Source organism: Amblyraja radiata, chromosome 2 (genome assembly GCF_010909765.2).
Source record: "Amblyraja radiata isolate CabotCenter1 chromosome 2, sAmbRad1.1.pri, whole genome shotgun sequence".
In the NCBI taxonomy this organism is placed as follows: domain Eukaryota; kingdom Metazoa; phylum Chordata; class Chondrichthyes; order Rajiformes; family Rajidae; genus Amblyraja; species Amblyraja radiata.
In genome coordinates, this window is record NC_045957.1 from 42,324,105 (window position 1) to 42,351,804 (window position 27,700).

A 27,700-nucleotide genomic window follows, 5' to 3' on the forward strand; every position below is an offset into this window, starting at 1 on the left:
CTGATCCAAAACGTCACCTATCCAAGTCCTGCAGGGGTGCAGCCTGACCCGCTGAGTTATTCCAGCTCTTTGTGCTTTATTTCAACAAATATGACAGGTTATTTTTTCTTTGATATCTTACCAGGTTATGAAGGTGAGAGTCTGATGAAGATTATCAAAGACATTGAGAACTGCACAGTGGTCATGCTGGACAGGTGGAAAATTGAGGTGATTCCCAACAACAAAGAAGAAAAGGGAGACCCGGTGCCTTACAATATTATCAACAACTATTTCTCTATTGGAGTGGTAAGTCTATGTGATGCATTACTACGCTTGTGGATATTTTTTAAATGGTGATTCCATTTCCACGTTGCTGCTGCAATACACATTGCTTCACTGAAATTGACCAGACTTCCAATAAAACAGCTAATAATATAACCAGTGACTCCCTTGTGCCTCTATATCTTGGAGTCTAGAAGGATGAGGAGTAACATTATTCAAACACATAAGATCATAAGGGGGCTAGAAGTTTAAATGTTTTTGCTCATTGACGAGTCTTAAATAAGGTAACAGAAATACAAGCTAAGGGGCTGGTCATCTAAAACTGAGGGTTTTTTCCCCACTGATGCTGATGAATCTCTTGAATTTACTGTTGTAACTGGTGTTGGAAGCTTCATTAGAAGTGCTGAGTGGCGGTACATAATTATTTGATAGATCAAGGAATAGAGAGGAATGGAAAATGGCATAGAAGAGTTGAGGCCAACTTTAATCTGCCATTATCATATTAAATGGTGATACAGGTTTCAAGGGCCAGTTAGTAGCTATTTCACTGAAATATTAGATTTTTTTTGAGCATTCAATGACTGCATTAGACTCATTATGGCTTGTCATCCGCTGCCCTCAACTTGGCACTTCCTTCAATGTTAACGCACATCAGGAGCTTGTGCCAAAAGAGTTATGCCATTAATATTTCTGAAATAAGAATATAATGTTATTTTCAGTTAGGATAAAGAATAAGGGATTTAGAGGGAATATGAGGGGGAGATTTTTTTTTACCAGCAAGTGGTGAGTACCTAGAAGACACTGTCGGAGAGAGTGGTGCAAGCAAAGAATTTATGAGATGCCTAGGCTGCACTTAATTCGACTCAGTGTAGAAGGCTATGTGCTACAGAAAGATGGGAACATGGAGCAAAAAAAAACAAACAATTGGAGGATGTGGGTCAGGCAGCATCTGTGGAGAGAAATGGACAGCAAAGTGTCGGAACCGTTCTTCAGTCACCCCATTTCCCTCCACAGGTGCTGGCTGACCCACTGAGTTCCTCCAGCAGTTTGCTTTTTGCTCAAGATTACAGCATCTGTAGGCTGTTTTCCCCCTGGTTTATTGTGCATGTCTGTCCACTGGTCAGTGCAGATGTGATGGGCCAAATGGCTTGTTTCCATACTGAATGACTATGACTCTATAATTCAGGTTGCTTTAATTTTGTTGGCAAAGAGTGATTTGACTGCTCCTATTACCACAGCGATGCAGTTCTTCATGGCACCCAACATTGCTGCTACTATTTAATAGTGACACCTTGAATAATTACATTGTTTTGCTGACCTATGTAGCTGTGCACAGAAATTATACCAGATTCCAGAAAGTAAAAAGAATTCACATAAATGAACCGATCTGTGAAACATTTTTGCATTCAGGCTACTTTCAGTAATTGTAGATAACTCTGGAACCACAGGAACTTTTCAAAGTTTGAATCTCGTGCCTGTCCTCCATTCGATCATCTTATCTGGGATGGCGAGATTTCCAGATCTTAATTGAATTCCGGCACTCCTGGAATTTTATCTTAAGAGCTTTTTTTAAGCTTAACTTATCCAGACCATTTAATCTATATATTTAAAAAAGGGTTGGAATCCGCCCTGCATAGGTTACAAGAACACTAATGTATAGTAGTGTATATATGGTGCATATCACAACTGAAGTTCAGTTTCTTCAGTGGAGATGAACTGCTAGAGTGATGTTTGCTCTGTTTTCCCACACCATGCCAAACTTGCTGCTGGGGTGGGAACTTCCAGCCTTCAACTTCCATGCACGGGTTTCTGAACAGTTGCTGCACGTGGCAGAACACTGTGCTGCTGGACTCTGTGTGTACTCAGCAATGTGGCGAAGCCTTGCTAGCACTTACTAGCGTCACACTGAGGATTTACCTCTTTCATCCTATTCCACTGAGGGCGGCATGGTGGCGCAGCGGTAGAGTTGCTCCCTTACAGCGCCAGTAGACCTGGGTTCGATCCTGACTACGGGTGCTGTCTGCACAGAGCTTGGACGTTCTTCCCGTGACCGCATGTGTTTTCTCCGAGATCTTCGGGTTTCCTCCCACATTCCAAAAACGTACAGGTTTTAGGTTAATTGGCTTGGTATAAGTGTAAACTGTCCCCGGTGTGTGTCGGACAGTGTTAATATGCGGTGATAGTGCGGGGATCGCTGGTCGGCGTGGACTCGGTGGGCCGACAGGCCTGTTTCAGTGCTGTATCTCTAAACTAAACTAAACTAAACACATCAGATCATCTGCAGTAAACATAGACAATGCTGGTAACTTGGTAGGTCAGACAATGTGTGTGAAAAGAGAATCAAGGTTAACGTTTCAGATCCTGTGTCAGTTCTACTGTTTCTCTTTCCACGGATGCTGTGTGTTCCAACCATTTTCTGTTTTTATCTCAAGTTTCTAGCATCTGCAGGGACTTTATGATTTTCCAATCTCATCTAGGATTAAAGATTTTATTGATTTAAATCTGTATGGATAGATTAGAATACAAAATACAGGCATTTTTGTCAATTTCAGTTAAAGATTTTTTTAATTTACTTGAGTTTTTAATTATTTTTTAATAATTTTCTTTGATGTTAACATTTTCAAATATCTTTGAAAGTCCCAGGCATCTTTGACAGAAGGAAACATTCCATCGCGGTTTTGCCACATGTGAAAACCTGCTGTGAGTTTCCCATTGACAGAGCCTCTGCAGCACTGGGGTGCAGCTGGTAGGATGCTGCCTCACAGCACCAGAGACTTTGCATAGATCCTGACGTTGGTGCTGTCTGTGTGGAGTTTGAATGTTCTTTCAGGTGCTCCATTTACTCCCACATCTCAAATGCGTGCAGGTTTGTGTTAATGAAACCTCAGTAAAATTGTCCCAAATCAGCAGGGAGTGGATGCGAAAGTGGGACTACATCGAACTAGTGTGAACGGGTGATCGATGGTCAGCATTGACTTAATTGGCTGAAGGGCCTGCTTCTATGCATTACTGTACACTAAACTGAACATTAATACCCCACACACAGCTACTCTCCTTCATGGCTTTATTATTATTGGGACCTGAACTGAAACTGTACCAGATTCTAAAAAGTTAAAAGCATTCACATTAATGAACACATATTCAAAGCTCTCTACAGAGTGAGGGGCACTAAGATCAGAAACATCCTAAATTCCTTTTATCCAGAGAAACTGCTGACTGCTGAGTGACTACAGCATTTTGTATTTATCTTCGACCCTCCATATCTAGCCCAGGTTAGTACTGGGACGATGGCCAACAACTCTGAACAGTGGGCTTACCATTGGCCCATTAACCTCCAGTAATTGAGGATACATTTCAACCTTGAATGTTTTAATGCAGAAGATTGAAGACTGAGTTTTAATTCCCTAATTCCAATTAAGGTTTTAATTTTTATAAAATGCAGAAAGGTACTCTATTTTCATGAAGCAGTTTGCCATTTATAATATTTCCAGTATTGATTAATGTTGATTAAAGTTCAAGAGAGAGAGGATGTACAATTCATACAGAATTGTTTCTGTTTGAAATATGTCTGTGTTTGGAATTCATTTGACTTTCACCTTATTGAAGAACAGGAGATGTAGTGGTGTCCTTTAGCCAATGGCCATTGCACATGCTGTGAAACTAGGTTTGGCCATAATGCAACCATCTGCTTGGCAATCTGATCTTGTGCTGAGTTAGCTGAAATCAGAGGGAGGCCCAAGGTCCAGGTTTAATATCCTGGCCCACAGAAGAAAGATCAGTCGAGGTTTCTGATTGCAGTCCAATGACCTGGAACAGAAACCAAATTTCTACATCTTAATTGAAGATGAAGATTGTTTTGCATAGATTGATCGCATGTTGAAAATGCGTGCTAATGTTTATGCCCCAATATTTCTGTCACGAGATCTGGAGTTGTGTGTTAAGCAATTGATTTGTATGTGAATATTAATTGTAAGATGCACGTGGCACTACTCCAGGTGTACAATGTTATCCTTGTATTGTTGCTATAATCACAGGCTGCTGGATTGCAGCCTCAGTTGCAATAGTCAGTGAACAGTATGTGCTTGACTTTGCAGCATCAATGGAAAAACAAGTCTTGACAAAGTCAAAATGTTTTGAAGAGGTCTTTTCGGAGAAGCAATGGAAAGTGCATCACAATAAGATCTCGCTTAGGGTGTGCAATATATGTACAATTTTGTTTTTGTACATTGTCAGAGCATAGGCACCTATGATGCTGCTCCAAGCAAGGTTTTCATTGTACCTGTACCTCTCCGTACTTATGCATATGACAATAAACTCAACTGAAGAAAGATCCCGATCAGAAACATCACCTCTCCATGTTCTCCAGAGATACTGCCTGCCCCGCTGAGTGACTCCAGCACTTTGTGCCCTTTTGGGTAAACCAGGATCTGCAGGTTCTGTTTCGATTGCGAGTGCAGAAATCGGGCCCACTGTGCGTTTTTCGCATTGGTTTTCGGCACTTTGTTAGTCAGAGTGGATCGATAATTCACCGGCTTAGGAAAGGGTCTAATCAAGATCATTAGAAAGACTCTCGCAAGCACAGGGTGGGGGGTTAGCACTCCTTTGGGTTGGTGGTCCATAAAACCGTGCATGGAGTGGCCCAAAACGTGGTCGTAGTTGGCAGACTGCAGCTGCTTTAACGAGAGCCTGACGCACTTCCTTGGGTGAGGAGTGGCCCAAGGTTAGATTTGGTATCCAGTTGATGGGGTATTGAAATACAGGTCTGACCTACGTATCGATCAAATCTTTGCCGGGAGAGCGGATTAGAAATGTGCGCTCTGAAAATCGACATCGACGACTGCCAAAGCGAAGCGGCTAGACGCTGAACCCCCAGTGCCCAGCAGAGAGGAGTGTCTGCGTGAAGGTGTCTGAGTCCCTCCGTGGAGTGATGGACGAGGAATGTCGTAAAGGTACTGGGCTCAGTGGACAGAGTATATATTGACTGAGAATGATCTAGTCCATTCGAGAATTTAATTGGGGAATTTTAGTTGATTCGAGTGCCCGCGTATGAGGAGGGATACGCACTTAAACTAGGTGTTCGAGAACGGGTCTATATTTGCAGAGTCAAATTTCCAAATACAGAATTTCACATTGACGTTCTGCCCGTAAGGTAGAATTCAAATTCTTGTAGATAGAACTTCGGAGTTGGTGCATGTCCGTGATCGATTCCGAATTGTGGCTGATCAACAATGAATAGTAACCCTTTGATTGATTGTTGACTAGTACCTGATAGTGAAGAGTACCTGAGAGACGGGAACCTGGTTTACTTGGTGAAAAGTAACCCAAATGCAGAGGGCACCCCCAATTCTGTAGAACTTAGAGAGGAGGGATAGAGGTCCCCCTATAGAAGTCCAGTCTTGGTAGGATAGTAACATTCAGGAGGAAAAGTAGTCATTTAAGGAGTAGTACCCCTCAGCAAAGAGTAACATAGGAAGGGGAACATTTTCGGTATCAGACGGAGAGGTTCACTGAATGATAACAGCGTGATGCTGCGTTGAGATTGAGTGTTTGTAAACTGTGCACTAGTGCTTTAAATCATTTCTTGTAAATTGAAGAATCTTGCTTTTTGTGTTATCGGATCAGAATTGTGTAAATATTCCGTGTGTGTAAAAAATGTTGTAGTTAAGATTTTAAAAGTTTAAGATTTAGAGTATGTTAAGTTAGCGGACCGCTGTTTGTATTGCTGCTTGTGTGAGTGTTTGCGGATTTAGATACTTGAAGTAAAAGTGTGTTTGAGTTATTTATTTGTAATTGTTTAGATCGTAGTATTGTGAGAATCTGAGTCATGGTTCGATCAGGGATTGTACTCTTTCGATCACTGTGTCGGGGAGGAGTCATTCCATTGACCGATTGCGCCACAAGGAAGATTTATTAGGGTGTGACCTATTGGATGCTTGCAGTTTATATTGGGGTGTGTCTTGGGTTATTTGTAATCGGAGGAATATTTTCATTTTTGATCATAGTTTTATTAGCGTGGTTCGGATTTGTCTGTCTGTGTGAACTTAACGTGGATTGAGTGAGAGAGAGATTGCTGCATGGAAAAGTCTGTGATTGAGAGTCAGACTTGGATTGAGATACCGGAGATCCTTTGTTTGAAAGTTTAGAGTTTAATGAAGTGATTACGATCTAACTGATAAGAGAGTTGGGAGAGAGATTGAATACGAGTGACTCGTTTGAATAATTGAATAGGAGCGATTGAGGGAGTGCTTGAAAGTGAGCGATTGTGCGAGTAAGTGTGAATCGGAGAGACAATTATCCATTGTGTGGGAGAGACTCCATTGACCTTGGAGTCTGAGAGGTAGGAATGATTTTGAATAGGTGCTAGTGTCTGGAATTTTTATTTTGTATTGTGACGATTGTTCAGAGAATGGGAAATGTCTCAGAGAAGGACCGATCAAATAGATCAGGGAGCCCGATAAGGATAATTTGCGAGAAGCTTCCACATGAAGCGGACAGATTAAGAGGATTATCTGGGGAATTAAGTGCAGTTTTGAGAAACGAACTTTGGCCACTGGGTGGACTAAAATCTGTAATAAGGATAAACTACATAGAAATGATTGTCAAAAAATATGGAAATAGTGAAGAAGGAAATGAGTTTATTGGAATATGGAGAATGTTCTTCACTAGAAGGAAAATAAATAAAGAGATTGTTTTGCTGTCCACCCTAAAAATGGCAGCATATAAATTGGGGATTAGAGGAGAACACGAGATAACAGGTCCTTCTCTGGACATTCCAGAACAGGAACAGGAAGAACTAGTAAGCCGACAGCAGGAGCAAGAGCAGGAGAGAATACCATCTTCTAAAAGGGAAAATACTGAGACGGCTCTTAAAGGAGAGGTGTCGACAAAAATTAAACTAATAAATTTGGCAAGAGTGCAGCAGTATCTGTAGACCTCGAAGGGAGAGAGGCTCACTAAATGCCAGGATGGGCAGCAGAGTAGAGCCACAGCATTCCTCACAACACCCTCATGTTCCCAGTTCGGAGACACCATGTGCAGCTTGCGAGCAGGACACATGGGAGGAGTCAGCATTATCTTCGGTTCCTCCCACTAAATTCAAACCTGAAGTGGAGAAATCGGGGAAGGATCTTCTAGCTCCTATGATTGCTCCATCAGTGAAGGACAGTAGGGGAGATCAAGGAGCTGGAAGGGAGATTCTATCGACATGGGTTCCAAAATTGATTACTAAATCTAGCAGTGGGAAAATGAAGGAATCCTTCCTGAAGTACAGAGATAGAACAAATAGCTTTTCTGAGGGTGAGATAGAAGGAGGATATGGAGGGATTGATCCGGACATTGATAATATTGTTATGTCGGAGCAATTCCCTGACCAAGGGGGTTTAGAACGGATTCTCCGTAGTTTGTTTGTAGGGAAATGCCTACTCCACCTTTGGTATTAAATCCGCATTAGGTGTAAATGTCCCCCTGACCACAGACGTCTTTCAGACTTTGATGCAGCCTGATTCAACGGCAGCTCCGAGACCTATATTAAAAGTTCTAAAAAGGGAAATAAGGATGGAAGAAGACAAGGAGGAGGAAGACCTCAAAGCTTGGATAGATCTCCTGTTCCGAGAACGGATGTTTCCTCAGTTTTGCTGGAGAAGTTATAGAGCGGTCTGGCCCGATCAATGCTACAACTGTGAAGGATTGGGACATTGACAATAGAGAATAGACAATAGGTGCAGGAGTAGGTCATTCGGTCCTTCGAGCCAGCACCGCCATTCAATGTGATCATGGCTGATCATTCCCAATCAGTACCCCGTTCCTGCTTCTCCCCATATCCCCTGACTCCGCTGTTTTTAAGAGCCCTATCTAGCTCTCTCTTGAAAGCATCCAGAGAACCTGCCTCCACCGCCCTCTGAGGCAGAGAATCCTACAGACTCACAACTCTCTGTGAGTCGGAGTCGGTCGCGTCCTGTGAGAGAGTACTATCGAGAAGGAAGGGGGCAAAGAAGATGGCCACGGGGATTCAGAAACCCGTGGATTCTGAGAGGTTACCGGGACTCTTGGGATCCCGAGGGTAGAGGACGAGGCCACTGGCAAGGAGATCAGGGGGAGGGACATTTTGGCAATTGAACCCATTTCGTTAGCCCTAACCTGCCAGTCAGTTAATACCACCTATTAAATTTGAATGCGTCCTCACATGGCCTGAGAAACAGCGGTACAAACCAGAAAAACATCACCTCTTCCAAGTTCTAGGAGGAGACACAAAGAATCTAATTCTCGAGAAACTCTCACTGAAAGGAAGAAGTAAGAAACATAGTAGCTGGCGTGAGAAGGAATGGTAACTAAGGAATGGAAATGGCATTTGGGAGTAAAGAAACCAACTTATTGTGCAGGAGGTATGGGAGTGGGGAAAGAAGATATTATGCTAACGTGTTACTGAGTTTGTGCCTGCAGGACAGTACAATGGACTATCTGGGGAGTGAGGTAAAGAATACACAGACCCCTTGAGAACAGGCAGAAGACAGCAAAGGTAATGTTGCTCCCCAGAAACAGGAATCAACTAGCAGGAGGAAATAATACTGTCCTGCCCCTTTAAGACTAATTTGGGAAGGCCAACACACAGAGACAGAGCTCCTCAGTATCCCTACTCCCTTGAAACTGACACCAGAAAAGAAGCAGTAGAAACCCTACCCTAGTGCCTAACTTTAACATCATCTAGCTTTTGAAGAAAGAAAAGGAAGGAAGGACACTGTCTAGTCTTCCCTAAAGAAACAACACCAACAACCTATAACAACTACTCCTCTTTAAAAAGGACTGGATTCGAATAAAAAACATTCCTCTATGGTTTTGGGTAAAATACCTAATTTGCATCTAAATTATGATAATTAGAAATAAATTTATGAAATTTGGATTCGGATTTTGGATTTGGTTTCGAAATTGTATGGTGAATTGGAGGGACTTTAATTTTTGAGATTTGGAACAGACTTATGGAATATGGCTTAGGAATATTTGGAGTTTGTTTATTAATTGATATTGTTATTATCTCATCCCCAGACAGGCAGCCAAAGATGGGAAGGATTATTCAGAGAACATCAGGAAGGTTGGAACTTGGGAACATCTGGTAGCATGGAAATTATTCAGGGAATATGAGAGTTGGAATAAAATTGGAAGTAAAATTGGAATTAAAATTAGAATTGGAGTTGGAATTGGAAATGGTCAAAAGAGGAACTGTGAGCAGCAGAACTTCCCTTTAAGAGACCGGACTAGAAATTATTCAGTAGTTAAGAATGTATAAGCGAGAACTCCTAGACTGAGAACGGAGCAACCTAGTAAAGAGTCAACATAGTAAAGAGCCAACATGGTAAAGAACAACATAGTAAGGAGACATTCATAGTAAGGAAAAAGTACTGGAGGAGAGACCTAGCGAATTAGAGAGAGAAACTTGAATGGGTGTTGGAATAGCGGAGCTGATGCATATATAACCGATGGATCTAAATTGTTTAACCCTTGATGGTAAAGCGGCTTCTATTATTCTATTATAGAATTGGCAACGTATGGAAATTGATTGTTTAAATTTGAACAGCTGGGAATTCCACAGGAATTGGAATGGGATTGTGATATCGGCCACAATGCTGTGGAATGAGAAGGATGAGATGGACACTGAAATTTAAAATATTAAATTGAAGGCTGAGACTGAATTTGGTTGAATTGGAACATTTTTCATGGTTTGCTTTAAATTAGTCATGCCTGTAGGGAAATCTGGACTGAACCCAGCTGAAATTTGTATGAAAACCCATAATCAGATATACATATTATAACATTGTGTGAATATGGAGAGTGTTGATTAGTGATTTGATCCTAGGATAGTAAAGAGTAAGGGAATAGAATTGGAATAGGACAATGATAGAGTAGAATATAATTGATTATTGAAATGGAACAAGATGGCAGAATTATAGTGAATGTATGGGGAAGCATGGGTGCATGATGGTAACTTTTTCAGGAATTATAGGTTATAGGTTCAACTATGGAAATGGATGAAATAATGGGCAACAACACAGATGGAGGGAATTCGTGCCCACGAAAACTCGGGAGGTGAAGACTCATCAGACAGAAATTGTGAAGTTACGCCCACAAAAACTCGGGAAGCTTGATAAGATTCTGGGAAGAAACATCATCATCTTGTGTTGCTGATAGATGGGAAATGTAATGGACACACTTATATATATCTGGTTAGCAGATTATTGGACTATTTGATTATCATAAATGATGGGTTATCATATATGATAAAAAGGAAGGAATGGTAATTATGGCCAGATTGGAAAGGTTGGGACACTAAAATTGGGTAAAGGCTTCAGGGCTGCTGGGAGATCTTTATGCACAGACTGATTTCAAAGTGGAGTTGGCAATACATTATTCCATCAAAGTTCAATGACTTTCAAAGTGGGGTCTGATTAAATAAGTGATTTGCAATCATTGCCTTATCTAACTTTATTCTGTTGCTAATGCTAGCATTTTATTAGTTTATTAAAGTCTTAGGATAAGGAAAACGGCACATTACCATATTTTAAATCTACTTATTTTGGGATGAAGTACATTCACTCTGATAATCTATAATTGCCATGACTACCATTCTGATGAGGAGGGGCTTTGAGGTTGAATTGAAGACCTACCCAGCAAGATTCAAGATTCAAGAAGTTTATTGCCATGTCAACAAGTTGATAGGAATGTGTCTTGGTTCACTCTCAGACAGATACAATACAGTACAATACAACCACCACATACACCACAATAAATAATACAGACAATACCGTACGAAGGACAATATATACAGGAAGGACAGGACCCAGCAGCGTCATGTTAAGCGTAAGTGCAAGTGCAAAAGAAAGTGCAGATTGATTAGTGCAAATTCAAATATCTGATGGCTTGGAGGTAGGTGCTGTCTCTGAAGCGAGATGTTTTACTTTTAATGCTTCTATATCTCCTTCCTGATGGGAGGATATTAAAGAGGTAATGTGCCGGGTGAAAGTGGTCTGCTATGATTTTTTTGGCCTTTCTGGTGAGTCTTGTTGAGTAAAGTGATGTCACTGAGGGAAGTCTGCTGCAACCGATGATCTTAGAAGCTCGGCGCACTATTCTCTCCAGCCGAATCTTATCCTGCGAGGTTGTGTGACCATACCAGACAAGCATGGAGAATGTGAGTATGCTTTCTATGGTAGACCTTTAGAAGTGGGTCATGGCTGGTCGACTGACCCTGAATTTTTTGAGCTGCCGCAGGAAGTAGAGTCGCTGGTGGCACTTACTGATTATGAGACTGGTGTTGAGCTCCCATGATAGGGATTGATGTATGGTGGTCCCGAGGAACTTAAAGGAGGTGACCCTCTCAACCACCTCTCCATTGATGAAGAGAGGGAGGAGGGGGGTGGTGTTCTTTCTGAAATCAACAACCAGCTCCTTAGTTTTTGAGATGTTAAGTATGAGGTTGTTGTTCTCACACCACCTTACTAGCTCCTCTACTTCACTACGGTAAACAGTTTCGATGTTATTGGTAATAAGACCTGCCACAGATGTGTCATCTGCAAACTTAAATAACAAGACAGAGTCAGAGTGTGAACAGCAAAAATGTGTGTATACAGAGTACAGAAGAGGTGATAAAACACAACCCTGGGGGGCGCCGATGTTCAGGAACCTAGCCAGTGAGACATGGTTACCAATTTTTACCACCTGTTTTCTGTCACATAGAAAGCTATAGATCCATTTACATAGAGATGAGTTGACCCCCAGTTCCTGTAAAGTGTGTATCAACTTTACAGGAACGATGGTATTGAAAGCGGAGCTAAAATCCACAAAAAGAATGCGAGCAGGATTAAGTAATCAATGTGTTGCTCTTTACTGTCATCTACACCTCTGATTAGAGACAAATAGCAACTGCAGAGTTTGTGTAGGTTGCAGGACTGAGTCTGTCTTTTGGTATTGAAATGTGGTTGCAAAGTTTAACAGCAATTTTACTTCGGAGTCACGTGAGTGACTACGTGAAGAACCCCGCCAGGACGCATGCGTGTCATATCGCTACACGCATTGCAACAAGTCACAGCAGGGGGAACGACGTTCCCCTAGCGGCAACATTTGAAAACCAGGAACAGCAGGTAAGGAGACTCTACGTTCCAGAATTTGAAAGTCTGGAACAGCAGGTAAGAAGACTCTGCGTTCCTTCCACTCACCTTTTAGGTGGAAACATGGACCGAATCCATGAAGGCTGCGGGAAAGCTGGCGGGAGAGGACCGCGGAGTCGCGGGCAACCGGCAGCAGCAGCCAAAGGCACGCTAATCTCCCGTAATGGGAACAGCTGTGCCCGACTTTCGCTCCCGACTCGCTCCCGCACCGGGCCCGGCCGGGCGGGAGAGGGAAGCAAAAAACTAATGTTTCCCCGCGCTGGGTTTTTTCACAGGAGGGGAAGCTCGACAAAGTGGTGTCCACAAATGCTGCTAGTGAAGCTGGCTGGGGAGGACCGCGGAGTCGCGGGCAGCCGGCAGCAGCAACAAAAGGCACGTTAATCTCCCGTAATGGGAACAGCTGTGCCCGACTTTCGCTCACGACTCACTCCCGCACCGGACCGGGCGGGAGAGGGAGCAAAACTAATGTTTCCCTGTGCCGGGTCTTTACAGATGGGGAAGCTGGACAAAGGAGTGTCCACAAGTGCTGCTAGTGAAGCTGGCTGGGGAAGACCGCGGAGTCGCAGGCAGCCGGCAGCAGCAGCCAAAGGCACGTTAATCTCCCGTAATGGGAAGCTGTGCCGACTTTTGGTCCCGCGCCGGCCAGAACACCACGGCCAGGCGGGAGACTATTCAAATGGGGCCGTTGACTTTTGACAAGTCAATAACGGCAGCAGACGGGGTGGAACGACGTTCACCCGTAGCAACAATTTTAACCTGGACCTGCAGGTAAGAGCTGCGGTCTTTTTTGTATTTACCATGCTGATTGCAGGTGCAGAAACCAACGGGCTGCGACAAAGCTGGTGGGCTAGATGGGATCAGCTGTGCCAGATGTCCTCCACACCGGCCATATGCACTCCACGGAAGGACAAAGCTGGAGAAGGAGGACCGTGGAGCAGCGGGCAGCCAGCAGCAGCCAGCGGCACTTGGATCACCCGTAGTGGGATCAGCTGTGCCCGATGTCGCCTCCGCACCGGCCAGATTCACGCGGCCGGGCGGAAAGGCTAGACACAAAAAACAAACAAGGTCGTGGACTCAGAGGAGTCCGACTTTGAACAACCGCGGGCGGCCAGCGCCCAAGAGCGCAGGAGCCAGAATAAGCGGTGTATGGAGCTTTGCTCCAACGTGACAGACTCCGGGAGATGGAGTCGGGTCACTGTGGGCCCTATGATAAACCCACAGCAGTACCTCTTGAAGGGCTGCACAGTGCTTCTACCTCATCAGAGGGGAGCACTGCGGGTCAGTTCTGGGCTGACCTTGAAGAGGGGTCCGCAGAAGAAACTACAAGTGTGCAGGGGGTGCAGGAACAAGATAACCTACTGGAACACACTATGGCCAACGACAGCACCCCCACGCACCCACCAGCAGAACTGGTGAAAGCTCGAAGGACCGGTACCCAAAACATGAGTCTTTTTAGGCCATGGCCCAGACCGGCCTTCTTGGAAGATGCGGGGACCTCCAACGCCAACCAAACCAAAAATCCAGACCCCAGCGCTACAACAGCAGCGAAGAACCTACAAAAAGTAAACCTGCCACTGGTAACTATGGAGGTAGGTGGGTCTGGTTCCCTACAATATACAGTGGGCACGGAGATTGGGTGGAGATTACACTCTTTTCTGAATGCATGGAGCATGATAACAACCGATACTTACATCTTAAGCAGTATCCAGGGATATACAATAGAGTTTATACACAAGTACAGCCCTCCAGTTCAACATATACTGAACTGAATGTTCGTGCCTTCTGATAAAGTAAAATCAAAAGCGCAAGCTGAACTGAAGCGGCTTCACATAAAAGGTGTAATTGAGAAAACTCAACATGAACCATTAGAATTCGTGTCCAATATATTTATCAAAAACAAAAAAGATGATGGTCATCGCATCATCATAGATCTGACAAAATATATACCTTTGTTACTGCTTAACAATTAATTTCCGAAGGTTACTTCAATGGCCAGCATCGATTTAAAAGATGCTTACTATTCAGTGCCTATACGAGGTGCCCACAGATGTTACTTAAAATTCAACTGGATGGTACAACTCTGACAGTATAAAGCACTGCCAAATGGGTTATCATCAGCCCAGGCTGTTCACAAAAAATTTGAAACCAGCCCTAGCGTTTATACGGAAACGTACACACATGGTCATGGCATATTTAGATGACATACTCATTATGGGCAAAACTTTGGAATTGGCCAAACAACCTGTAACAGCTACAAAAAAAGTTATTTGGAAAACTGGGATTCATTTTTCATCCAGTTAAATCTAAACTAATGCCTTCCACTACTATGGACTACCTGGGGTTTCACCATTGACTCAATTCACATGTCGGTGACTCTGCCTAAGGGAAAGGCTACAGATTTAATAGAGGCTTGTAATAACCTCACTGACATCAGCAAACCATCCATCAGATTGGTAGCTAAAGTAATTGGCATAATGATGGCTGCCTTTCCAGCCACTCAATTTGGACCTCTACATTACCAAAACATACAGAGAGCAAAATACAAGCACTCTAAATTATGCACGTCACTTTGACAGATCTGTGAAACTACCAATCAAGCTAAAATGGAACTAAAATGGTGGATAGATAACATCTGGCCTTGTTCCAATCCAATCATTGTCAGTAACCATTCCATGGTACTACAAACTGATGCCAGTGCACTTGGGTGCGGAGCCACCAATACCATACCACCGTGGTATCATACATTAACCACAGGGTGGAAACAAATCGACATCATGTGACAATCTGGCTATACAAATTGGCAATGGTGTATCCAGAGAGATATTTGGATATCAGCCACTTACCTACCAGGAAGACTAAATTCAGTGGCAGACACCAGGTCACGCAAATTTAATGAAAACACCAAATGGATGTTGAATAAAATAGTACTGCTGATATCACAGCAAAATATGGAACACCAGATATCGATTTATTCGCATCCAGACTTAACCACCAGTTATCAAATTATGTTACATGGGAACCAGACCCTGGGGCAGTGGCGACAGATGCATTTTCGCTGCATTGGGGGGGGGGGGGGGAATTGTTTATTATGCATTCCCTCCTTTCCTGCCTCATCAGTCGGGTATTAAGGAAACACAACAAGACTCTGCATCTGGTATTGGTAGTACCCGAATGGCCTACACAACCATGGTTCCCAGTGGTATCAAACATGGTATCAAAGACATGAACATCCCGTCTGTTCTGGAATATCTGGCAGGCCTCCACTATGATGAGGGGCTCAGTTACAGTGCCATCAACTGCGCCAGAAGTGCCCTATCGACTTACCTATGGCAGGGGACAGACCATTACACTGTTGGGACTCACCCACTGGTACAAAACCTATGAGGGGAACCAGATACTCCCAAATATGGGATGTGAGAATAATCCTGAAGATGCTCAGGAATTGGTCTCCAGCAACAGTTCTGTCCCTACACAGACTGACATTAAAACAGTCATGCTAATGGTATTGGTCATGGCACAGAGGATACAGTCACTGCAAAAACTAGACTGGCCAACATGACTTCCTCAACAGAAAATATTACGTTTCATATTTATGAGATAGTAAGCAGAACAGAAAAGGGATCAGCAGGCCTCAATATACAATTAGGTCATACCCAACAGATGACCGTCTGTGTATAATAAGACATCTGTCATTATACACGGAGAAAAAGAATATCCTAAGAGGCAATGAAAAGGCACATTTTGGTCAGCCACTAGCAACCACACCAAGAGTGACGGTCCAGACAATCTCCAGATGGCTGAAACAGGTGCTAACACAGGCTGGGGTGGATACTAATTTTTAAAAATCTCTTTCCACCAGGGCTGCAGCTACATTGGCAGTGATACAGTTGGATGTACCAATGGACCAAATCCTCAAGGCAGCAGGATGGTCTGGAGGGGAAAACATTCCAATTATTTTATAATAAACCAGTAATGAAACCTGGAACGTTTGCAGAAACAATTTAAGTTCTGTAAATTAATTTAAACCCATAAAAAGGGGTTATAAATTTGTGTTCAAATTTTTTATGATTTCAATGTCGAATTCATGTCCAAATTATGTTAACACAATTCCTCCCACAGTCAAGGCAGACGTGATGCATGGACTCGTTTCCACGGCATGAATTCACAGAGCTTTAAAATCTTCACGTAGTCACTCACGTGACTCCGAAGTAAAATAGTAAGATTAAACGAGAACTTACCAGTTTGAAGTTTGATCTGTATTTTATGAGGAGTTACGATGAGGGATTACGTGCCCTCCGCTCCCACCCTGATCATATACTTAACTGGTATCTCTTCTCTAATCTTACTATGTTTAGTCATTACAGTTATCTGTGATTTCACACCGCTGCTTTGAAGAATGACACGCATGCGTCCTGGCGGGGTTCTTCACGTAATCCCTCATCGTAACTCCTCATAAAATACAGATCAAACTTCAAACTGGTAAGTTCTCGTTTAATCTTACTATTTTCTTGCTCATCAGAACCCAGCAATTGGGATTGTGTAGGATTACTTTAAACAGATAATTGATGGTCAGTACAAACCTGATGGGTTGAAGGACCATATCACTTCCAGGCTGCATGACGGTGACTCATAGAGTCTTGGAGTCATACAGCGTGGAAACAGGCCCTTTGGCCCAACTTGCCCCCAACGGCCAACATGTCCAAGCTACACTGGTCCCACCTGCCTGTGTTTGGCCCATATCCCTCCAAACTAGTCATATCCATGTACCTGTCTAACTGTTTCTTAAACGTTGGGATTGTCCCTGCCTCATCGACCTCCCCTGGCAGCTTGTTCCATACACCCACCACCTATGTGAAAAAGTTACCTTTGTATGACTCCATAACATATATGCAAGGAATTAATTTGTTTGTGGAATTGTTGTAAAGCAACTATTTATTATAAAGTGATGTAAATAAAAGTGCAAAATATTGCATGTCCAGCCGTAAATACTGGCATTTAAGAGGCTTTTAGTTAGGCTCATGGAGGCAGAGGAGAATAATTTAAATTGGCATCATGTTCAGCATAAACATTGTAGGTCAAAGGGCCTGTTTCTGGGCTGCATTGTTTTATTCTATGTAAATGCCAAGATGGAAACATTTTGCTATGGCAGTATATTGCAGATATGAGTGAAAGTGAAATTGCTGCAGTAAATCTACCCCTTTTTCGTACCTCACCATCCTGGTCTCCCTCACGATTGTTACAACGTGTCCAATTTCCCATGATTAGCCTTGTGTTGTGGCTGTGCCCCATCCCTGACCATCTCAGTAGGGCTGCTCCCCAACCCCCAATCACCCTCTTATATCCTGGCAAACATCCTCCTCCTGTCTCAATATTTATATTGTGGCTTGTGGGTTTGTGGCTTAGTGTGGGCCCCACCTCCAGACCCTCTTAGACCTCATGGGCTTTCTCTTGAGAGGTTCATCTGCCAGCCCTCCAACACCTCTGTGTGGCTGAGCCTTCACTGTTTGCTGTGCTCCAAGTGGTTCCTGGGCCTCAGAGTGGTTTTGTCAGACGGTTAGATAATACATCCCAAAGAATAATCTTACCATTGTATGTAAATTCTTCCAAGTCCTGATACTATGTGCACAAGGGCTGAACACAATGTTTACCAAATTAATTTACCTCAGTCAAAGGCCTGTCTCAGAGGCAGAGAGGAGGATTACTTACTTAACACAGCTCTGCTTGTTGCTTTGAGTCAATCAAGTAGCTTGGCTTCTTGCCCTAATGCGTAAATGGTATTTATTAAATTCTAGTTTTCTTTTGATAACTGATTAGGTTCACATTTATACTTTTAGCACATTGATTTTATGTATTCATTTTTCTTTAGATCCTAAATGGCCTCTGGGAATTTAAGCAATTAAATACATTGATCACTGAGCAATTATTAGAAAAATAATTCTGTACATGTAGGACCAGGTGTAAATCAATACTTGTATTAACCATCACATACATAATCTGAGATTTACAGTTGATTTGTCAGTTCAACAGGTTGCGATTGACAGAACAAATCATTTAAAAAAAAAACTAATGTTTGTGAGATGGTTTTATTTCCATGAAATCTCACTTTGGATTCTCACTAAGAATCAGAAACCATCAAAGGGCAAGTGAATGCTTCTTTCTTAATCTTGGTAATTTATTTATTATTTGACGCAGTTTTGAAAATTAATGCTAATTTGTAATGGGTTAAGGGAATTGTTTCACTGCAATCTCTACTGTGTTATTTCCAGAATGTTTCATTGTGCTTGGAGCAGGACAAGCTTGATTCTTGCAGAGAGCTTGGTTTATCACAAGCCTTAATGTAAATTTAATTTATAACTAGCCTACATGGGAATGTAATTCACCTCACAATGAATTTACGCTGCATCATGTTTAGATTTTAAGATACTGTGTGGATAATAGACAATAGACAAAGGCCTTTCAGCCTACCAAATCCACGCCGACCAGCGATCACCCCATACACTAGCGCTACACTACACATTAGGGGGAATTTACAATTTTACCTAAGCCAATTAACCGACAATCCTGCACTTCTTTAGAGCACCCGGAAAAAGCTAACATAGTCACAGGGAGAATGTACAAACTCTGTACAGACAGCACCCACAGTGAGAATCGATCCCGGGTCTTTGGCGTTGTAAGTCAGTAACTCTACCGCTGAGCCAATGTGCTGTCCAATGTTGTCAATTGCCAGGGATGGAAAAGGAATAACTCGGACGTGGAGAAGACAAATTTGAAATATGAAAGAAAACAGTCTCAAGAGGTGTTATTGAGAGCAGCGATTTTCATTAACGATCTTGCATTAATGTGTTGTTTACAGCAGAAGGTACAGGCCTCTGGATAAACAAGAGCTATTTGACTACTCTTAATGAGTGTGCAATAAAAATTGCACACTCATAGAACCAAAAGCCCATCTTTCCACCAATCAACTATAATGTACACCTTCTCATGTATCTTGTGAGGCTATTCTTGTACAAGCTTTGGCGCCCTGCAGAGTCGAAAAAGAATGAGGCAGTATGCTGTATTGATTTGAATGGAATCTTTTTTTCTCTATTTAAAATATACCATCATGGTGCTATGTAAGGATGCAAAGACAGAATTTTTTTCCAAACTTCAATATTTAGTGGCAGTCTTGCTCTATTCCTAAAGCAGAAAGTTGCATCAATAATGAGAGAAATCTGTAGCAAACTGAATCATATTGGTCCTGGTGGAAATTTCCATTTGTGTTACAAGCCAAATACTGTACAAACCTGTTAAGTTAACATCAGGTCAGCACAATCTGTTGCTTGTAGCCAAAGGCTTATTTCCAAGTTGGCGCTAAACCTATTTGATATGCAACTGCCAATGTTCCTAATACCAATCCCCAATACCACTGCAAACAGCAAGTAACTAATTTCATTCAGCCCTTTTAATCACTGCTGTGAGAATATGAGACCACCTACTCAAAAATATTCTCGAGCTGGATGTACATTTGAATGATTCACAAATGACAGTGTAGCTAATTTTAGAATCCCAACTTTTACCTGGCTGCCTACACTTGTATTTCTGTTTGGTCAGCATTAGTTAAGAAGAAGCCCTATTCATCATTTTCAGTACTGTGCTTTGAGTTATGAATGCAATTTGTCTGATCCAGAACAATGAAAGTAATTGAATAATTTTCCGTTAGATTCCTCTGTCCCCTCACCCACCCCATTCTCTACCTAGCACCATCAGCTTAGCATGACAGAAGTGCAAATCAAACATTTATTACAAAGTCAAAGTTTACATGGAATATACTACACAAAATATAAATTGATGAAGTTTGAAACCTGCAGGATCTGTTCATGCACACGCTGGAGAATGGCCTGAGGTTGGCTTATTTCACTTTTAGGCGGCAAGTGTCATTGGTGATATCGCCCAGGCTTGTTATCTGTCAAATATGAAAAGCTGCAAATCTGCATTTTAATTACACAGGCGAGCTAAGGGTGGAAAGAGATAATGTTTTTTTGCTGGTTTGAATCTGTCAGAGCATGCCCTAGATTTTGCAAAGCACGACAGTAACTGCGAACTGATAAATAACTTTTGTTTGCATGTGAAAGTAAAATGGCACACTTTTATTTCAAGGATTACACGGTGTGTGTATTTTTAATATTGACTACAAACGGGCTTGTTCATCACATAGAATAAAACAGTTTAATGGAAAAAAGTATACCAACTGCAGAACTTTTCTTTGCAGTTGCATGAGACGGTAAACATCACCTGATGGTGAAATGTTTCCCTTTGGAAAGCGTCTTTGTTATAAATGGTATTGGTTTATTGGTTTCTTGTTCAGATTGATTAGTGGGACTGGATGTTACAATCTCTAAGATTTCACTACAATTGACAATCTTGGTTATGACCACTAGGTGAATTTGCTACCAATCAGACACATCTTCAGTTGTGTACCTCAACGTCACTGGGTGTTTCGGCCTTTTATCACAAGACACCCTCAGTCGAGGCAGGCCCACCGCAGGTTGATCAGACCTGGGTGTGTGTCTTATTGTTAGCCTCTAGATGGTCACGTGGCAGCCCAGACAGCATCTTTCCTCTTCAGCCACAGCCAGTGACTGCTCCGTTCGGCGGCATTGGCAAGTTCTTTTATTGCCCTCCTTTGTTCCTGCCCTTTGACTCCTGCCTCCTTCAGGAGCCTTGCGGTAGAACTGGCTACAAAGCCCCTGCACCCCACCACCACTGGACACACCCTTACACTCCAACCTCTCTCCTCTGCCTCTGCTGCAAGGTTTGAATATCAAAGCTTTATCCTTTCATAAGCCTCGTCCACAGCCTCCCCCCTTGGGACCGTCAGCTCAATGATGAAAACACGCCGACAGGAGTTGGACCAGAGAACGAGGTCTGGTCGCAGGTTAGTAACTGCTATTTCAACTGGGAACGAAAGCCTCTGGCCTACAGTAGGTCAACACGCATTTCCCAGTCTCTGGCTGCATTCAGTGGGCATGAGTTGAGAGGTGAGGGGTTAGTCCTCCATTTCTCTCCTTCCCGGATGAAGGATGGTATTTGTGGGAATGTAATCTGGGCATTGATAGGCATGGCGTTGGTGGTAACTCTCTTGCACTCGAGTTCAGTGGGGGGCAGTGTTAGCTGTGAGGAGGATGCTAGGAGGCTGCAAGGTAACTTGGATAGGCTGGGTGAGTGGGCAAATGCATGGTAGATGCAGTATAATGTGGATAATGTGGATACATGTGAGGTTATGCACTTTGGTGGCAAAAACAGGAAAGTAGACTATTATCAGAATGGTGGCCGATTAGGAAAAGGGGAGATGCAACGAGACCTGGGTGTTATGGTACACCAGTCATTAAAAGTAGGCATGCAGGTGAAGCAGGCAGTGAAGAAAGTGAATGGTATGTTAGCATTCATAGCAAAAGGATTTGAGTATAGGAGCAGGGATGTTCTACTGCAGCTGTACAGGGTCTTGGTGAGACCACATCTGGAGTATTGCGTACAGTTTTGATCTCCTAATCTGAGAAAAGACATTCTTGCCATAGAGGGAGTACAGAGAAGGTTCACCAGTCTGATTTCTGGGATGTCAGGACTTTCATATGAAGAAAGACTGGATAGACTCGGCTTGTACTCGCTAGAATTTAGAAGATTGAGGGGGGATCTTATAGAAACTTGATACTGGGCAATAGGGAGTTAGATTCTGGAGTAGTTCTTGAGGATTGGCGGGTAGCAAACGTAACCCCACTTTTTAAGAAGGGAGGGAGAGAGAAAAAGGGGAATTACAGACCAGTTAGTCTAACATCGGTAGTGGGGAAACTGCTAGAGTCAGTTATTAAAGATGGGATAGCAGCACATTTGGAAAGTGGTGAAATCATTGGACAAAGTCAGCATGGATTTACGAAAGGTAAATCATGTCTGACGAATCTTATAGAATTTTTCGAGGATGTAACTAGTAGCGTGGATAGGGGAGAACCAGTGGATGTGGTGTATCTGGACTTCCAGAAGGCTTTCGACAAGGTCCCACATAAGAGATTAGTATACAAACTTAAAGCACACGGCATTGGGGGTTCAGTATTGATGTGGATAGAGAACTGACTGGCAAACAGGAAGCAAAGAGTAGGAGTAAATGGGTCCTTTTCACAATGGCGGGCAGTGACTAGTGGGGTACCGCAAGGCTCCGCAAGGGACCCCAGCTATTTACAATATATATTAATGATCTGGATGAGGGAATTGAAGGCAATATCTCCAAGTTTGCGGATGACACTAAGCTGGGGGGGCAGTGTTAGCTGTGAGGAGGATGCTAGGAGACTGCAAGGTGACTTGGATAGGCTGGGTTAGTGGGCAAATGTTTGGCAGATGCAGTATAATGTGGATAAATGTGAGGTTATCCATTTTGGTGGCAAAAACAGGAAAGCAGACTATGGTATGTTAGCTTTCATAGCAAAAGGATTTGAGTATAGGAGCAAGGAGGTTCTACTGCAGTTGTACAGGATCTTGATGAGACCACACCTGGAGTATTGCGTGCAGTTTTGGTCTCCAAATCTGAGGAAGGACATTATTGCCATAGAGGGAGTGCAGATAAGGTTCACCAGACTGATTCCTGGGATGTCAGGACTGTCCTATGAAGAAAGACTGGATAGACTTGGTTTATACTCTCTAGAATTTAGGAGATTGAGAGGGGATCTTATAGAAACTTACAAAATTCTTAAGGGGTTGGACAGGCTAGATGCAGGAAGATTGTTCCCGATGTTGCGGAAGTCCAGGACAAGGGGTCACAGCTTAAGGATAAGGGGGAAATCCTTTAAAACCGAGATGAGAAGAACTTTTTTCACACAGAGAGTGGTGAATCTCTGGAACTCTCTGCCACAGAGGGTAGTTGAGGCCAGTTCATTGGCTATATTTAAGAGGGAGTTATATGTGGCCCTTGTGGCTAAAGGGATCAGAGGGTATGGAGAGAAGGCAGGTACGGGATACTGAGTTGGATGATCAGCCATGATCATATTGAATGGCGGTGCAGGCTCGAAGGGCCGAATGGCCTACTCCTGCACCTAATTTCTATGTTTCTATGTGGCCCTTGTGGCTAAAGGGATCAAGGGGTATGGAGAGAACGCGGGTACAGGATACTGAGTTGGATGATCAGCCATGATCATATTGAATGGCAGTGCAGGCTCGAAGGGCCGAATAGCCTACTTCTGCACCTATTTTCTATGTTTCTATGTTTCAGCTGCCAAACACCTCAGCACCTGGTTGTGTCGCCAGGTGTATCCGCCTTGTGTTAGGCTGCTCTTACAACCGACCAGGATGTGCTTGAGGTTTGCTGGAACTGCACACAGGGGGCAGGCTGGATCCTCTCCCAGCCAAAGATTTAGGTTTGTGGGAGAGGGAAGGACGTCATATGTGGCTCTGATAATGAAGCTCAACTTATTTGACTTCATTGTCCACAGCTCTCTCCATGTGATCTTCCTCCTCTCAACGCCATCCCACGTCATCCAGCGGCCTTGTTTGGCTTGAGATATGGCTTTGGTACAACTGGCTGCTTCTTCCTGGTGGCGCACCTCCTCCACCACCAGATGCCGACGTTCAGCTGGAGTAGCCTTTTGCCAGGTAGGTTTCGTAGCTCCCAGGCCAAAGCCCCCTCGGCCTTGTTGGACATGGCCCAATAAGTGGCGGCGCTGCCCTGGCAGCAGCGGCTCGCCTGCAGTCCGTTTGTTTTTACTTTTTTGTGTTTTTTTTCGTTTTGTCTAGTTAAGTTTTTGATTTTTAGGTTGTGTTTGTGTGGGGGGGGGGGGGGGGGTTGAAACGGGGCTTGCTGTCTCTCCCTTCGGGGGAATGCGACTTTTTTGTCGTATCCCCCTTCTCTGCCTCCGTCTGCGCTGAGGCCTAATGGCGGAGCTGGCGACCTCGAGACTCCGGAGGCAGAGCCAGTCAGGACTTGCCCTGGGCTCGCTCCCGTGAGGGCGGTCCGGCTCGGGGCTGGAACGGCGCTCCCGTGAGGGGCTGTGATGCTCTCATGAGGGCAGCCTGGCGAGGGGCTGAGACTCTCCCGTGAGGGGCTGTGGCGCTCCCGTCGGGGAGGCCCAGCCCGAGGGTGGAATGGTGCTCCCGTCGGAGCGGCCCAGCCCGAGGGTGGAATGGCGCTCCCGTCGGAGCGGCCCAGCCCGAGGGTGGAATGGCGCTCCCGTCGGAGCGGCCCAGCCCGAGGGAGGAACGGCACTCCCGTCGGAGCGGCCCAGCTCGAGGGAGGTACGTTGCTCCCGTCGGAGCGGCCCAGCTCGAGGGAGGTACGGCGCTCCCGTCGGAGCGGCCCAGCTCGAGGGAGGTACGGCGCTCCCGTCGGAGCGGCCCAGCCCGAGGGAGGAAAGGCACTCACGTGAGGACGATCAGGCTCGGGGCTGGAACGGTGCTCCGGTGGCTGGGACGGCGTTCTGGTAGCGGTGACCTGAGTCCTGGGTTCAGCCGTGGGCCGGCGGCTGCGTCCGCTGGACTGGAGGGCGGCAGCTTCGACCACCCCGGGCCGCGGTGTTTGAGCTGGCCCGTTTGCGGGGTTCGGTGAGCCGCGTGACTGTTTGTACCATCGCCCGGTGGGGTATCGCCTCAGCGCAGAGGGAGAAGAGGAGGGAAGAGACAGTAACCCTAAGATTTTTGCCTCCACCACAGTGAGGAGGTGCTTGGAGGACTCACTGTGGTGGATGTTAATTTGTGTTTAGTGTTGTTTATTATTGTATTATTGTATGTATGACTGCAGGCACGAAATTTCGTTCAGACCGTAAGGTCTGAATGACAATAAAGGTAATTCTAATTCTAATTCTATTTCCCGGTGTTGGAGGGCGGATTTTGCGTCCAGCACCACTGCTGATGGAGTCCATTTCTTCCCTGTTGCTAGGGTTGGAGCGACACCTCTTATTATTGGGTCCCAGGATTCTGTTAGTGTCATGTCCAGCCTGACTTTGGCACATTTGTACTCCTCCACCAGGCTTGAGACTGGCAGTGAGAGGGCTCTGTTCCCATAGAGCCCTATGCTGCTGAGGCATCTCGGTAGCCCAAGCCACTTCCTCACTTGTGAGTTCACCCATCTCTCCAGCTGATTGACATGGGATAAAGTGACCTTGTAGATGGTAATTGGCCACATGAGTCGGGGCAGTAGACCGAATTGAAGGCACCAAAGCTTCAGCTTCCCTGGGAGAGCAGTGTTGTTGATTTGCTTGAGGCCACTGATTGGATCCTGCCTGAGTTGTTCCACCTGCTCTGCATCCTTGAGGTATGCGGTGTACCATCGCCCGAGGCTTTTGACAGGCTTCTCCAGGACAGTTGATATTGTCTCGTTATTGATGCGGAACCTTTCGTCTGTGAGCCGGCCTTTGACGATGGAAATACTGCAGGATTTGCTGGGTTTAATCTCCATTCGTGCACATTTGATGTTTTCCTGGCATTTATCAAGCAGGCGTTTGGTGCATGCTTTTATTGTTGTTATTGTGGTCATGTCATCCATTTACACCCTGATTGGAGGAAGACGCAGCCCACTCTTCAAGCGTTCCCCTCCGACCACCCATCGTGATGCTCGAATGATGAGCTCCATTGCTATGGTGAAAACCAGAGGAGAAATGGTACAGCCTGCCATTATGCCTACCTCAAGGTGCTGCCAGGCGGTGGTGTTATCCTGTGTTGTGATGCAGAACTGGAGGTCCTGGAAGTAAGCTTTTACCAGCTTTGTGATGACCACTGGGACCTGGACGAAATTAAAAGCTGCCCAAAGAGTCCCATGGGGCACCGAACCAAATGCATTGGCAAGATCTAAGAAAACCACATGCAGATCTCTCTTTTCCTTCTTGGCAGTTTGTATCTGGTGCCAGATGACATTTGCTTGTTCCAGACATCCTGAGAAACCACGTACCCCTGCTTTCTGCACTGACGTGTCAATGAAGTTGTTGCTCTGCAGAAATGCTGAGAATCTTTGGGCCACAACACCAAAGAAGATCTTTCCTTCCACGTTCAGAAGGCTGATCTGGCGGAATTGGCTAATGGTTGAGGAGTTCTTTTCTTTGGGAATTAAGATCACTCCTGCCCTTCACCATGCGTTAGGTATGATTCCTTTCCCCCATGCCACTTTCATTAACTTCCAAAAGTATTTCAGGGCACCAGAGGTGTTCTTATAGAGTATATGGAATGCCATTGGGCCCTGGGGCTGATGCTGTTCTTTCCCATTTGACTGTGTTCTCCACCTCCTTCCATGTAGGAGGCCTTATGTCCATCTGGTAGGTTGTCACCAGGATGACGTAGGTTGTCTCCGGTGCTGATGTTGGTGAATTCCGTTGGCAACTACCTACATCAACCTAGGTCAGCCGACCACAGATACCGGTGACTGAAGTGTCTAACCTTGTCGTAGCTTGTGGTGGGTGGACGTTGGTGTCGTAGGTGTGGTCATAGGTAGACGTCCTAATGGGTCGCCAGTTGTCGGTAGCTTATCGTAGCTTGACGTCGACTAGTAGGTAGGTTGTTGGAAACATTGTCATAGACATTGTCGTAGTGGGGTCCAGTCGCCAATTTTTCGGCGACCTGCTACAACTATGACAGTCATCGGCAGTTGCCGAAAAAAACCACCCAAGTGGGACAGGCCCATTAGTACAATCAAGCCATTCACAAATACTACAGGTAGTGTGGCAAAGAACTGTGCAGAATATAATGTTACAATGTTATAACATTGCTGCTCCAGAGAAAGTATAGATAAAAGAAGAGTCCAAGAGGTTAATTGAATGATGTTGCTGTAGCTCGATGCATTCCTGTATTAATTTCTTCAGGATCATGTATTTCTGGAAATGTGCAGCATCTGACTGTGTTCACTCCTGCCTATTGCCCAGTATCAAGGCTCAGTTTGAAATTATCAAGGAAGATATTGTGTAAACCTTTGGAGTGCAGTGTTTCTCCAGCAATCCTTCTGACGATAAATTAGGAAGTTATTTTGCATTCTTCAAAATATAGGTTCCCAATCAATAAGGTTAGTTTATTCATCTGCCCCAAGATACTGTGAAAAGCTTTTTTGTTGCATGCTATCCAGTCAACGAAAAGATAATATACAGTGCCCTCCATAATGTTTGGGACAAATACCCATCATTTATTTAGTTGCCTCTGTACTCCACAATTTGAGATTTGTAATAGAAAAAATCACATGTGGTTAAAGTGCACATTGTCAGGTTTTAATAAAGGCCATTTTTATACATTTTGGTTTCACCAAGTATAAATTACAACAGTGTTTATACATAGTCCCCCCCCCCCCCCCA

At 44.2% G+C, this 27,700-nt stretch overlaps 1 protein-coding gene across 1 annotated transcript in view; it reads left to right on the forward strand.

The window, feature by feature from the left end:
- dgkb (diacylglycerol kinase beta) overlaps positions 1-27,700 on the forward strand; it is a 568,450-nt gene that overhangs the window by 266,511 nt on the left and 274,239 nt on the right. The window contains exon 17 of the mRNA XM_033045582.1: positions 125-285. Coding sequence (XP_032901473.1) covers positions 125-285 — 161 coding nt within the window. The remainder of the gene's footprint in view (positions 1-124; positions 286-27,700) is intronic.